Source organism: Diceros bicornis, chromosome 16 (genome assembly GCF_020826845.1).
Source record: "Diceros bicornis minor isolate mBicDic1 chromosome 16, mDicBic1.mat.cur, whole genome shotgun sequence".
NCBI lineage: Eukaryota > Metazoa > Chordata > Mammalia > Perissodactyla > Rhinocerotidae > Diceros > Diceros bicornis.
In genome coordinates, this window is record NC_080755.1 from 43,228,585 (window position 1) to 43,243,929 (window position 15,345).

Genomic DNA, 15,345 nt, shown 5'->3' on the forward strand with positions numbered 1-15,345 from the left:
ACCAAACCTGTGAACCCTGGGCCGCTGATGCGGAGCATGCTGAACTTAACCACTAGGCCACGGGGCCAGCCCCCACTTTAGTTCTTTAGACATAATGTCCTTTAGTTCTTTGAATATATTTAAGATAACTAATTTAAGGTCTTTGTCTAATAAGTACAATGTTTGGGCTTCCTCAGGGATAGTTTGTATTAACTGCCCTTTTTTCCTGTTTATGAGCCAGACTTTGTTTTTTGTATGCCTCATAATTTTTTGTCGGAAACTGGACATTTTAAATAATATGGCTGCTTTGGAAGCTGGATCCTCCTCCTGGGTTTGTTGTTTTGCTATTGCTGTTGCTTATTTAGTGACATTTCTGAATTAATTCTTTAAAGTCTTTATTCTTGTTGTATATGTCCCCTGAAGTCTCTGCTTCGTTAGCTTAGTGGTCAGCTAGTGATTAGACAGAGACTTAAATACCTAGAACCAAATAAGTCTCCCATTCTTTGGCTCTTTGTACATGTTGGGCATGCCTTCAGTACTCAGCCAGGCAGTTTACAACTGTAAATCAGCTTTCACTTCCTGTTTACACAAAGCCTCAAGGTTAGCCAGAGGTGGGAGCCTTGGGGCCTTCTGAAGTCTTTCCTGGACATGCCTACAGCTCATGCACATGACCTTCTAGAATCTCAGGAATATATTAGAGCTTTTCAAAGCCCGCCCTGTGGACATCTCATTCCTCAACTTTTCCTTTTCAGCTTTTTGGTTAGCCTATTGTTTGCCTCAGCTGTTATCCACTGCCTTGGAGAGCTGCCATGTTAAATAATTGCCTCTGATTGTTTCCAGCAGGCTCTTCTGGGAAAAAGGCTGTTCACACTGGGTGAGCTCCAAGTCAGGTCAAATGAAGACAGCCTTGCAAGTGGGCTCTTCCAGGGAACCAGTAGATGGGTCAGATAATGCCAGTTCCTTGGGTATGGGGCTTTTTAGAAGAATCTCCAACCCCTCTACCCTCTCCAGTGGCTGCCAGGCTAATTTTCAAAGTGGTTGTTTCACAGTAATTGCTGTTTTCAAGCCTACTGTGGAGCTGGGGAGAGTCTTGAGAATAGGAATAAGGCAAGTTAAAATGCCATGAAGCTTGCTGTTCTTATTGAAATTCAGCTGGTTTTTTTTTTTTTTTTGAATAAATGCTCCCCAATTGCTGAAGCCTTTGGTTAATTTCCAGAATTCTAAAGTTGATTCTGATCATTTTGCCAGTGTTCTTGTTGCTCTTATGGAGGAAAAGATTTTTGGAAGTCCTTACCCTGGCGTTTTCACAGGCATCATTTTGATACAAAGAATTTAACCCACAGCTGAATACCAGAAATTGAAAAAGATTTTCTTATGACACGGTTAATTTTTTCTTAAGCATCATTTTTTCCTTCCCTGTACCTCTACGCAGCCTCACTTCTTTCTGGTGGGGGTAACCTCTGTTATCAGTTTGGTTGTGTTTTTTCAAAGTATATTCCATTGATTTCATTTCTAATGTATGGATGCATATGTGTATAATATATACTTTATGAGGGTTTTTTAAACACATTAGTTAACAGTGAGTATATTTTGATTTGCAGCTTTCTTTTTTTCCTGAACTGTGTAGGTCATCTTTCTACTACACACTTAAGAGATATATGTTTAATTATATGGTATTTCATTATATGGAAATACCATAAGTTCCCTAACTTCCATAACTGATGGACTTTTAGTTAGTTTGTAATAGCCAAGAGAACTAGAAACAATGCTACAACTAATCTCTTTGTATATGCCTCTTTATGCATGAATATTTCTCTAGGATGGCTATCTAGAAGTAGAATTGCTTTATTGTAGAGTATGTGCTTTAAAAATTTTAAGAATACGTTAAAATTGTCTTCCAAAAAGCCTAAACCAATTTATATTCCCAGCAGTGGTATGTGAGAGTATTACCCTCACCCATACTAGATGTGATCAATCTTATAAATTTTTGACAGTCTGGGCAGAAATGATATTTTGCTGATTTCTTTTAAATTTATATTTAAATTAAATTTTGTAGTACAGCACCATTGCTACCCTAGTAAGTAATAATTTTTAATCCTTTTATTTCTCCTTTTTAGGGAATGGCATTTACATTACAGGAACGACAAATGCTTGGTCTTCAAGGACTTCTACCTCCCAAAATAGAGACACAAGATATTCAAGCTTTACGATTCCATAAAAACGTGAAAAAATTGAATGGCCCTTTGGAAAAGTAAGAGTTAATTAGATGTTTAGTTTTTTATTGATGTTCTGATCAGAAAAATTGGGAGTATTATGGTTATTATGGCATGAGAAATATACAGTCTCATGATGAAGTTTGTGTTTTAATCAGTTAACTGTTACTTTTATGATGATTGTGTTTCCTTCACTTCAGTGAATACTTGTGTTCAGTATTGTAAAATTTAGCAGAAGTCAGTTTTTAATGCTTAAAATCACAGAGCATTTCAAGTTTGAATGGAATTTTAGAAGCAAGGCTATCATCTGATTTGACCCATTCTATTCAGCAACTTCTATTGATCACCTACTTTGTGTGTGCCACTGTACTAACCACTGAGGGTATAAAGTGGGTAGTAGATGGGGTGACCATGTAATATATAATCCAATCCAGGACACTTTGGGGAATGAAAAAGAGGAGTAACTGAAACTGTCCCAGGCAAACTAGAATGTGTGGTCACCCCAGTAATGCACAGCTCTGCCTTCTAGGAGCTCTTCAATAGATAGTTATACTGTGACTATCATTGTACTCTGTACTATAGCGTGCAGGACAGTGAGAAAAAGGTACATGCAGAGTATATTCTGAAAGCACGAAGAGGAGCACCTAGCCCAACTTGGGGAATCAGTTAAAACTTCCTGGAGGAAGTGATGACTAAGTTGAATCTTAAACAACATGTTACATGTAGCAGGCAAAAGGAAAAAGAAAGGCAAGGTATTCTGGGTAGAGGAATCAATCTGAATACAGGATTAAAAATATCTTTTGGGTTTGTTAAGTGTAAGAGATTATTGGTTTTTGATGGCTGGCAAGGGGTGGTTTTTTTTTGATGTGATGGGGCAAAAAGGTGACTGTAATAGATTGAGAAATGAGTGGGAAGGGAGGAAATGCAGACTCTTTCAAGAAGTTTAGGTAAGAGGGGAAGGAAAGACATTGAAGAGTAAGTAAAGCAGGACCTGGGTTTAAGGGGGTATATTTCAGGCCGGAAGGAAGTTGAATGTGCTCATAGCACATAGTGAGGAATGAGCCTAGGAGAAAGGATAATTGATAGAACAAGATCCCAGAGAAAGGAAAAGGGCATAGGGTCAAGTGTAGAGGTAGAGAGGCTGGCCTTGAACAAGGGAAAAAGAACAGCTCAATCTCTGAGGCAAGAGCAAAGAAGAAGAGTAAGGATAAGCTATGCAGGTGATGGAATCTCATCATACCTGATGACCTTGATTTTCTTTATGGTGTAGAATGTGAAGGTTGTGGCTAAGATGGAGGAGGGCCAAGGTTGAATAGAGTTGGTGAGGAGAGTGGTAAATGTTTGGAAGAGCCATTTAGCCATAAAGTGAGGCTGAACAAGGACAGTTTAAAGGGATGAGAGTAGGCCCCTGAAGGCCTAGTGGCATGATCTTGTTTGTATTGATGCCATTCTGCCCGGCAGTGTTATTTTTCCAAGGAAAGGTGCAATGTAACATTGATTCAGGTTTGGGGTTTGCTGGGCTGGCAAAGATGCAGCATAATTCATTCAGCTAATATTCCTGCAGGCTGTTAGAACAATGCCAGGCATTGTTCTAAGATCTGAACTACAAAAATGAAAAATTCCAGCCCTTGCCTTCAGGGAGTTCACAGATGGAAAAGGCAGACACTGTAGAAGGGTAGTGCCACGATAAAGATATGAGAGAGTTCCTAAATGGTAACAATGGTGAGAGATTTGTTCAGAGTGAGAGACTTGATCATGGGATCCAGAGTGGGGAAGGAAGAGGGGCCAGAAGGGAGCTAATAGAATGGGAGAAAATGAAGCCATCAAGGAGCTAGAGATCCCTCGAAGAATTATAAAGCGAGGGCATTGTATAGCTAGCCAAAGGGTAGAGGATTGTGATCAGAGAGTGAAATAATGGCATTCAAGGTTTCTGAGCTATAACAAGCCTAGGTGAGGATGACAAGATCCAGCGTGAGGCACTCAGAAGAGTGACCAAAGGGAAATGAAATGAAAGTGAAAGTGATAACATTAAGGAGGTCCAGGAATTGCACAGCTTCCCTCTGTCACATGCCTGGTAGGTCTTCTGTTCTTTCCTTAACATTTATGCTGTCTGTTTCACAAAGCTATTCAGTCTTAACAGCCCAATTGTTAGTTTTCTTTCCTACACTGAGAAGAAATCTCCTTTCCTCTAATTTCTACCTATTGGCATTATTTCTGCCCGTGGTAGATATATAGAAAATATTATTTCTCTTCTGAATGGAATCACTTCTCCTTATTTATTCACCAAGTATTTGCACACCAGTTGTAGTCCACGTACTTTGCTGGTTCCTGGAAATATACAAGTATATAAGGTGATAGTCCCTAACTCATGATATCATCTAGGCTAGAGGGAAGAGAGACAGTCAAGAGTGGAGTGAGAGTTACAGAAGAGGGAGTAGGGTCTTATGGGACCTGACAACAGGAAAATCTAACGTGTGTATATGTGTGGTAGGGGAGGGGAACAGGCAGGAAGGGACCCCCAGAGAGTATGCCACCTGAGCTGCACTCGGTGAGCATGAGTGTGGGATTGTGCCTGGATAGAGACGGTGTTCCAGGCAAAGGGTGCATTGTAGGTAGCAGCTCCAAGGCCAGACTTGTGATGCATTTGAGGGACTGAAGCAAGTTCAGTATGAAGATGAGTCTGGAAGGTAGGCAGAGGTCTTGCTAGCTATTTTAGGAGGTTAAGCCTATTTAACTGGCATTTGGAAGTCATTCAAGGAAGACAGAAATAATCAGAGTTATGTTTTTAAGAGAAGAGTAGATTGGAGCAGGGGAGCAAAATCGTGTGTATAGAGGCTGGTTAGAAAGTTCTTGAGGTAGCCCAGGTGAGAAATGATGGTGGCTTGGACAGGGTAGGGGTGAAGGTAGGAAACAGATATATTTGAAAGATCTTTAGCAGATAGACTCTGTAGAACTTGTTGATTTATTAGATTGGGGTAGGGGAGAGTGAGAGAGGGAGAAATCAAGAATGGACTCTGCAATTCCCATTTGGTCAGATGATAACAGGAGGAGAAACAAGTTTGGGGAAAAGATAACGAGTCTGTTTTAGACATATTTAATTCAAGGTGATTACTGGTTTTTCAAGCCAACATTTCCCTATTTTCTAAGCTTTATTCTTTAAGAGCTGTTATTATATATTTATATGAATTGACCTTTGTGCCACCTCCGTGCTCTATGTAGACCTTGTAATGCCTATAAGCTTACTGGATTATAAACTCTGTGAGAACGGGGGTCACTTCTTACATCCCTGAAGTTCAGAATAGTGCCTGGCACACAGTTAGTATTTAGTAAATATTTGAATGGATGCCACTTTTTTTGCTTTCTTATTTATATGTCAGTCACTTTGAAGATGAGTTCCTTAAGGGTGGGAGTGCCTCATGGTAATCTTTGCATTTCCAGTGCCTGGTACAGAGCCTGACTCACAGTAAGGGTTCAATAAATGTTAACTGTTGTTATCCTCTTCATCATCATCATCTCCCATTTAAGTACATTTGTATTTTTGTTAATTTTTACTCCTGGGTGTTAAATAATGATAATTTAGGATTTTGTTTTCGGGGGGAGGGGTCCTTAATTTTAAACATTTAGATTTCACTTCCAAAGGCCAAAACTTTGAATGTAATGCTGGCTGATGTAGACATTATTTACTGTTCTTAATTTCAGATACATCTATATAATGGGAATACAAGAAAGAAATGAGAAGTTGTTTTATAGAATACTGCAAGATGATATTGAAAGTCTATTGCCAATTGTATATACACCAACAGTTGGTCTTGCCTGCTCCCAATATGGACACATCTTTAGAAGACCTAAGTAAGGCTTATTTTTAAAAATATATTTGTAAATGATTTTTGTATAGGAAAAATATCACTCTGTAACACCTGTTATATTCCTATTTTATGTGTTGCAGTCTTATCTCAACCACATTTCCTACCTCACAAAAGCTTAATTTGGACAAAAAGGGATTAATAAAAACCCATTATGTAGAAATAGCATTATTCATTCTTAACTTTCTTTAAGTTATTATGATTGTTATAGAAATTATGCATTTTTGTACCCAAAAAGGTACCCTTAATTCTGGTGGCAGGTTCTCCAGAATTATCATTAAAGTTTTTGACAGTTTGGCCAGATTAAGAGATTGCTTCTCATTGTTTGTCATCCTTAATTTCTGTTGTTTGTTTATGAACTTTCACAAATTTTAGTTTCAAATAGTTCTAGCACCTCCAGATATTTTAAGTGGAAAGAGTACTAGAATGGGCATTGACTCAGGTCTTTGAATAAGTCACTTTATCCCTTTGATCTGTTTTTTTATCGTAAAATAGAGATGCTGGCATCTATCAGAGAGCTGTTGAGAAGGTCAGATGAGGAAATTGATGCGATAGATGTTCTTTATAAACTTGGAAACATTATATAGATGCTATTTTTATTTCGAGTTTTCTTTGTCCTTTTCCTCTAACCTATTATCATTTTCCTCAATCCTCACATCTTTCCCATGTTCTGTTTACATGTTGATACAAATATAGAAATTCAGACTATATGTGCTAGCATTTACCTTCAGTTTCGCCTCGTTTAGTCTGATGGTTTTGAAACTTTAACGTGCATACAAAACATTGATGGGACTTACTTAAAATGTTGATCCCTGCCAACTTTCCTCTTTTTCCCATTCCCAAGATTCTGATGAAAAAGAGAAAGGTCTGGAGGTCCAGATTTGAATGAACACCGTGGTGATGGTGTTGCAAGTATTCCCTGGAAGACACTTGGAGAACCTGTCTGTTCTGTCCTGTGTGCTGTCATCAGTTAATGTGTCTAAAACATTTCTATGATATAACCCAGCTGTCAGCTCTTAGTTGCTTTTTCACTTAGCATAGTGGTTCTCAATCCAGATGAAAGGACAAAGGGAAACTTAAAAAAAAAATAAAAACAACTACTGATGCCTGGGCTCTACCCGCAGAGATTCTGATTCAGTTAGTCTGGAGTTGGGGCCAGATGTCGGTGTTTCATAAAAGCTCCTGGTGTGATTCTGATGTGCACCAGGGTGAGAACTAACATGATACATAGAAAGAGCATGGCTTTTGGGTGAGGGCAGATACTGTGTATCATTTTTGCAGTGTTCTGCGCAATGGTTTTTTGTTCCTTTTGTTTTTTACATAGAAAATGGTCAGTAAATCTTGGTTGGTTAATTTAAACTGCAGGTCAGTTAAATCAGAATCTCTGGGAGTGGGACCTTGGCATTTTTAAAAAGCTCATTCTGTTATGCAGCTATAGTTGAGAAGCTGTTTAAATTGATTTGAGCTAGGATAGTAGTAAGGCCAAAGTTAAGATGCCAATAAGAAAGTTAAGTGTAAGAATCAGTTTGAAGGCACTGGGGACCTGTTGGCCCTCATCTCTGCCCAACTTATTTTCTAGAACCTGTGTTTCTTTTTTTTTTCCCCTCTTTCTCTCTCTCTCTTGCTTTTTTGAAATCTGATTATCTCAGTTGGATAACAATATACAGTGTGTTTAAAATAAATTTTCACTTTTTCCTAATGCTTCAAGGATGTCGTCTTTTATGTGAAATTACTGTAGTTTTTTTCTCTCCATTGCTATTCCTTCAAATTGCAAATTTTCCATTTCACTGAGTTTTAACAGTAGTTTGCTTAGCCTTATTATGCTCTCCTGCATTGGTGGTTTATCTTTATATTGCTTTTTACTAGAGGTGTATTGAGTATTTTTCAACATGAGATGTGGTAACATTTCTTCTGGGGTAAAATCATATCATTTAATAATAATCTTTGTGGCAGCTACTATGTGTAAGCAATGCAATTACAGTTTGAAGTGGTTGAAAATGTTTGAAAATAGACCAGTGTGACTTAGCTAAATCTGCTTGGAAATTTTACTGTGTCTTGATGTTTTATTAAAATATCTAAATATTCCAGTTATGAACAAAAAATTAGAAAAAACAAAAAACTGTTGTGAAATGCCAAGGTGTTTTTGTTCTGTTGCAGGGGATTATTTATTTCAATCTCAGACAGAGGTCATGTTAGATCAATTGTGGATAACTGGCCAGAAAATCATGTTAAGGTACTAATAGTACAACCTTCCTTTTCACAATGTTTTTTTCTTTCCTTGTAAATCACCACTGAATTTCCAAGAACAGTTTTTCATTGTTGCTCTGATTTATTTTGCATTTAAATACACACAGATTTAGTGCTCTGAGGAAATCATGATAGTAATAATTACAAAATGGGTTGCTGGTGTAGAGTTTGACTCTGGGAAAGAAATTAGGGCTGGTACACAAGGTAAGGCTGCTCACTGTCAGTACCACAGGTGTCTCCTGCCTTCTCTATATTCCTTTTCTATTTCAATTAATATTCTAGGTAGAAAAAGTACATTAAAATGCCATAAAAACTTTTATTCTGATGGGTGGTGGAGAGGATTCATTATGCCTTTTTTCTTCTAAATTTAAGATAGATTTAGATCCTTAAGCAGATGTAAAACTCTTAGAGTTTCAAATTTAGCAAATATATTGTTCAATCTTGCTGTCTTTCTTAAAATAAAATCTAATGACTTATTTAAGATCTTTTGGTAGGCTTTAGTGTTTATTACAGGAGTAATCTTACCTGCCTTTATCACATCTCTTCCTCACCAAAATAATCTTGATAAATAATCATTAATTCTAGTAATCTAGAAAAAATTTGGTCAGATAATTAAACTCACAGTATCATCTTAAAACCTTGTAGGTAGATATATTTTTTTATTCTAGATCTTTTTCTCTCTCACCGTCGCTAAGGTGTTTCTTGTTTGTTATGATGTTATGGTGTTATGATGTTGCAGTAGCAAGTTGTTTATTTCTAAACTCTTATTTTTCTCTTACGGTTAATCTCTTTATCAGAAGTTTGCTTACCTCTCCCTATTTAGTCTTTGTGAAGATGTTTAAGTCGATCCTCCAGTCAGAAGTATTCCATTCCTAACCAAAGACAGAGGGAAATCAAACCTAGTTAATTCTCTTTTTTACATCTAGGTCTAGAAATCCTAGAATTTTAAGTATGCTTGGTTGGTTTACTTCAGAAGTTAGTCAAGAAACAATTTCATTTTTAAAAGTGAGAGTGAAAATATGCGAAGAGAATCTTTTAATAAATGTTTTGCATTAGTGCCCTGTTTTTGACAATTTTTAATTTATATATTTTTTGTAATTAAGGCTGTTGTGGTGACTGATGGAGAGAGGATTCTGGGTCTTGGAGATCTGGGTGTCTATGGAATGGGAATTCCAGTAGGAAAACTTTGTTTATATACGGCTTGTGCAGGAATACGGCCTGATAGATGCCTGCCTGTGTGTATTGATGTGGGAACTGATAATCCAGTGAGTAAAATCATTTTCCCCCTTTGATCCTCCTCCCATATTTAAAAAAAGTGTTTTATTACATTCTTTTTTTGAAGATAATATAAGAAGGGATAATTTTGTGATTAGATGTTAATCTTTGTCTTAAACTCTGTTTTTAATACTTATACTAATAATAGTAAATTAAGCCTTTTAAAAGTGTCTTGAAGAAGGGCAATAAGGTTTGAAAAATTATATTAATTTTTTTATTTGGAAATTTTTGTTTTATAGAGTATATTTAAACTAGTTATGTGACAAAATGATTTTATCTTTACATTTGGTGTATTTTATAGGCACTCTTAAAAGATCCATTTTACATGGGCTTATATCAGAAAAGAGACCGATCACAACGTTATGATGATCTGATTGATGAGTTTATGAAAGCCATTACTGACAGGTATTTTTTAAAAATTTGAATATATGAAAGCACCTTAAACTTGGGGGAAAAAAAGGAACCACAGTTTTGTTTTGTTTTCCTTTAGTGCTTGTGAAGACAGGTAGGAGGAGATTAAATTTTTGAGCACTTGTGTTCTTTCCTGCCTGATTAGATGTGCTGATCCCTGGTGGTGCCCCTTATACGCTGCTTTGCGTTGTCTGACTTCTTGAGGGGCAGCTGCACCCACTGCGCCTGTCAGACCCTCACTGTCCAGTTCTCTCAGCCCTGGGCAGCCAGGCTCACGGCCAGCATCCCAGTGAAGCTCTGGTGCAGCCTTCATGTCCTAAACTCACTGACCATCGGGTCCTCACCTCTCTACAGCATCTGACCAGGTTTCCACCCCTCATCTTTGAAATTCTCTCTTCTCTTGACTAGTAGAAGACTTTCCTAACTCGGTCTTTCTCCCACCTTCTTTCTTTCGTTGCCTTCACTAGTTCTTCTTGCTCTCTTTTATTACATGTGGATGAGTGTATAGTTCTCTTCTCTTTGAGTCATATAAGCTGTGACCTTTATGCATGTGACTCGTAAATCCATGAAGACCCGTCTCTGTGGTCCCACCCCTCTCTGAAGCCTGCATTTCTAACAACTGGAATGCTCCATCTAGACATTTTGTTGCTACTTCAAATTTATGTCCAAAACAGCTCCTTCCCTTTCCAAACTGCCTATCTTCTGTATATCCAGCCTCTATTAATGGCAGTAACGTTCGCCCTATTGCCAAACCTTTGATCTTGGTGTTATCTTTGACTCTTCCTCCTTCTCCATCAACCCGCTGCACACTCAGTCAATCCTCAAGTCTAGTTGATGCTACCACATAAATGCCTCAGAAATGTATCTCCTCTTTTCCATTGCCACAGCCGTTCTGCAGCCTCATCTCTCTTCTGGATTCTTCTAAACTTTCCTCCAGTTTCTCTCTTCTCCATTTCATCCCCACCTTACCACCAGATTAATCTTTTTAAAATGTGTACTTCATTATGTCATTCTTTTGCTTGAAATCTCTCAGTGGTTTCCTACTGCCATAGGGTAAAGTCCAGACTCTTTGTGATCTAGCTCTGCCCTTTCTTTTAAATTACTGGTACATAGAAGACACTAAAAAATTAATTTCAGAGTCCAAGTTGACATATCTAAAACTAAACTTTTCATCTTCACAGAAATTGCCGTCTCCTTCCCTTCTTCTCACTTCCCTACCTTGGACGATCAAATAGTATCTTCTTAGTCATCTGGGTTGCCTTGGCATTTTAACAACTTTTCCCTTACTTCCCAGTTGGTCCTCACCATCAAGTTCTGTTTGTTCATTCTAATGTCTCATAATTGTCCCTTTCACTTCCTGTGGCTTCTGCTTCAGATCTTCTTGTCCTCATATCATAGTAGCCTCCTACCTGCTTCTCCTGTCTTTCTCATCTCTCCCACACCAATATGTGCTGCACATCACTGCCAGGCTTATCCTTCCTAAACGGAGTCTTACGTGAATTCTTCCCTTCTCTGAAGCCTTTAGTGATTCTACATCGGATGCAGAATAAAGTCCTCATTCCCTAATTTTGCATTCAAGATTGTCTCTTATCTGTTTCCAACCTACCTTAACCAACCTCTCCTTTATCCTCTCACATAAATCCTGAAATATATAGCCAGACTGTTGAAAATTCAGGGTCACCAAAATACACCTTGTTTTTCTTCCTACCTCTTTACTTTTTGCTTTTCTTTTAGGGCCCAAATAAAGTCCCACCTTCTTTTCAAGCCTTCCCTTACCCCAATACACCAAGATGATTGATGTCTTTTTCTGAATGCCAGTGAATTCATACAGCAATTATTTTTTAACCTCTTATTTAATATCTACTGTCCTGTGTTGCTCTTTAACTGCTAATGCAATGAGAATATACATATCAAATATTTACTTTTTTGAGACTCAGAAACAAAAATCTCTTCCTTTTCAGGAAATTATTTCGTGCTTATATGTGCTGGGCATCCTCCTAGGCCCTTGGAAATAGTTTATACAGATTAATATTCATTCATTTATAACATTCGTTTTAAGCATCCCACAAATCTTTCTGAATGAGTAATAGATTTCTGCATTTTGAGTCTAGTCTTTCATAGGCTCTGAAGATTGCCAGATGGCCTTAAATGAACTAACATAATACATTATGTATTTTTAAATGCAATCATAAGGAGTATTAGACAGGAAAGCTGTTTAATAGTGGTATTTTCAACCCAACCATTATGAGTTTTGCTGTTTTTAGATATGGACAGAACACACTTATTCAGTTTGAAGACTTTGGAAATCATAATGCATTCAGGTTCTTGAGAAAGTATCGAGAAAAATATTGTACCTTCAATGATGATATTCAAGGTAATGCAAAAAAAAAATACCTTAAGTTTTTGATTCCTACTTTTTAAAAGTATTTTTAATGTGCTCATTTTTATTTTTAAAAATCTTTCTGTCTCTCACAGGCACCGCTGCAGTAGCTCTAGCAGGTCTTCTTGCAGCACAAAAAATTATTGGGAAATCGATCTCAGAACACAAAATCTTATTTCTTGGAGCAGGAGAGGTAAGTTTTTGTAAGCTTTTAGAATTTAAAACCAACACTCTCCTTTAGAATTGGAAAATGGGGATAAGGAGCTTATAATTTTGTTGAGATAGAGGGTATGAATTCAACGTCTCTGTTATAAAGTAGGTAACTTAAAATATGTTTAGAGAGAATATCACAAAGAATCAACTTCTGTCTGATTTGTAAGGGAAGAACAAACCACATATTCCTCATAACAAATAATCTTCATGTATAAAGTAATTCAAACATTGCATCATACTCTAGTCTTTATTTTTAAAATTTATGTTTTGTTGGACAGGCTGCTCTTGGAATTGCAAATCTTATAGTTATGGCTATGGTAGAAAATGGCCTCTCAGAAGAAGAGGCACAAAAGAAAATTTGGATGGTTGACAAGTTTGGTTTATTATGTAAGGTAAGGTATTTAAAACTGGGAGAAGCAAAAGAATGTTGTTAGTTTGATTTTTTAAAAATATTACCAGTTCTTAAAATCTTGTATCTCACTGGCCTATCCACATTGTACCAGTAGGGGACCTTCCAGGATATTCTCAACAGAAATCCTCAAACTTTTGTCTTTTATAAAGACTCTTGCTTCATATTCAAATCATGATCTCTATGTTGGCAGCAGACTTATTCTTTTTTTCTTTGTTCTCTGACTCTTAAGAGATCAAATAACCATATAAGTAAGATTATACTTGACCATTCTAAAACTAGGTTTTTAATCGGAACTCAGAAGTTTCTAATTAAATTGTTAGCAGGACATCTGATATTTGAGCAAAACTTCTTTAACCCTTTGGAGATCATAATGCCCTGTAGAAGTCTGTGGACCTTTTCCCCCAAGAAAGGCACATATTCCTGAAGCCAATTCATGGATAATAAAGAGCTTCTACCCCAGATTAATCTAGTATCCTTTGGACCTGCCTGCCTTCCTAGCAAGCGTTCATATGTGTTGAGGCTAACCCCGCCTGCACTCACAATCACGCTGGCCACTGTGTGAGGATCTGTGACTTGGATCGCAGTGCCGGGGTGGGGTGCGGGCTGCTCCCCTAGTTCCACTGCTTCCTGCGGGGTCCAGTCCACCCACCTTCAGATGTATAGCTGTGTGGATCTCTCAGGCTTCCTGTTGGTGCTGTGTAGGGAATCCTCTGTTGGTTAATGGATGTCCGTTTAGTTGTAACTTAGAGGGGAGAGACAAAGGGAATAACTCACTCTGCCATGATGCTGATGTCACTCCCTGCCTTCCATTGATTGCCATTTTTAGTAGCTTAAGAAATGCGTTATGTCTTATACTGTGTAACACATTGAAATCTAGGTAAATGTTTCATGGTTAGACCTATCCGGCACACAGTGCTATTGTATGTTTGCTGTATATAATGATGTAGCAGTTACTTGTCATTTACATCTTTGGAGCAAGCTTATCTCAATGTACTTTGTTCCAGTTCTGAAATCTTTTCTTCTTTATTAGTACCAGTATTCTATTAGTGTAAAAAATTAAATGACAAATTAAAGTGTGTGAAGGAAAAATCTTGAGTGCTTAAATTATATGTAATTTAACGTAGTAGTTTAAAATGTACCAGACAGTGTGATAAGACTTTACGGATCATATCTCATTTAATCTCAAAAATCCTATGAAATTTTATAAATGAGGAAACGGTGGTTTAAAAAGGTCGTGACTTTTCTAAGGTCATCAGCTTGGAAGTGATGGAGGTGGGATTCACACCCAAGTAGCCTGACTGTGAAGACTGTGCTTTTAACCGTTCAGCTGCACTGCCTCCTGAGTGGGCTGTAACTGCCATGTTTGCTTGTATATAGGATGCAAGGGTTATAAGACAGCGTACTCTTAGAAGGCTATGGGGAAAGTGGGAAGTGATATATATTTTTTCTGGCACACAATTAGTTTGGTGCTTTTATTTGTGATGTTGGTTTTCCCAAATGTTTGGTGATTATTATGTTTGTAACAAGTCAGGTCTAGAGTGCGTGTGGTATTGGTTAGCACAAGTAAGAATCCCTGTTCATCTGCAAGCTCAGAGTATATTTGCCTTTCAGGGTATGTAAATAGCTTAACCTATGGGTTTTAGGCTTCCCGTCTCTCCTGGGGACCCAAAACACTGTCCTCTTTTTTGAGACTGAGAGTTTCATGTTGAATCCCCATATTGCAGAGCTGAGGTCGTGCTGGGGGCAAGCATAAGAAGCGACTGTTGAGAGAACCTGGAACTGTTGAGGCTGTTTTTCAGTCCTTAGATTAACTTGCCAGCCAACTCATGATAGTGTGCTGCTTTTCCCAGCCCCTGCTGGTTCTTATCTGGGGTTATTTTGGAGTTCTGATGGAAAAATTCACCTTTGTAGGGGAGATCTCTTTTACCAAAATTACGGATCTGGATTTCTCACCTTGATTGGCTTTTGTATTCAGTATGTTTTTGCCTGCTTTAAGTTGTTGAGAAATTCTTAATTGTTCTAGTTTGTCAGTGGTACCTCTCCTGGCTTTGTAACATTACCAAGGACTTAATTTTTACAGTCTTTGACCTGGGATTTGAGGAGGAAAGCATGTTTCATCATTCAGCCATCTTGAACTAGAATTCCTTGTTCCTCTTGTTTCTGAACTTTTGGTAGCACAAGTCCATGATGTCTAACTGCAATTCTGAAGTCCTAAAAGCTCTGAAATCCCAAAGTTTTTTCTGAAATTCATTTGGTAACAAATCTGAGTGACCTGAACTTATCTGGTAGCAAAACCAGAGAGGATATTTATAGTCTTAACTTTCTGTATTTGGCGTGACTATTCATAAGTTT

At 37.7% G+C, this 15,345-nt stretch overlaps 1 protein-coding gene across 1 annotated transcript in view; it reads left to right on the top strand.

The window, feature by feature from the left end:
* Positions 1-15,345, top strand: part of ME2 (malic enzyme 2) — a 48,887-nt gene that overhangs the window by 15,017 nt on the left and 18,525 nt on the right. Inside the window, exons 3-10 of the mRNA XM_058557151.1 lie at positions 2,097-2,230; positions 5,892-6,041; positions 8,213-8,288; positions 9,406-9,567; positions 9,879-9,982; positions 12,253-12,362; positions 12,464-12,561; positions 12,860-12,973. Of these exons, the coding sequence (XP_058413134.1) occupies positions 2,097-2,230; positions 5,892-6,041; positions 8,213-8,288; positions 9,406-9,567; positions 9,879-9,982; positions 12,253-12,362; positions 12,464-12,561; positions 12,860-12,973 (948 nt within the window). The remainder of the gene's footprint in view (positions 1-2,096; positions 2,231-5,891; positions 6,042-8,212; positions 8,289-9,405; positions 9,568-9,878; positions 9,983-12,252; positions 12,363-12,463; positions 12,562-12,859; positions 12,974-15,345) is intronic.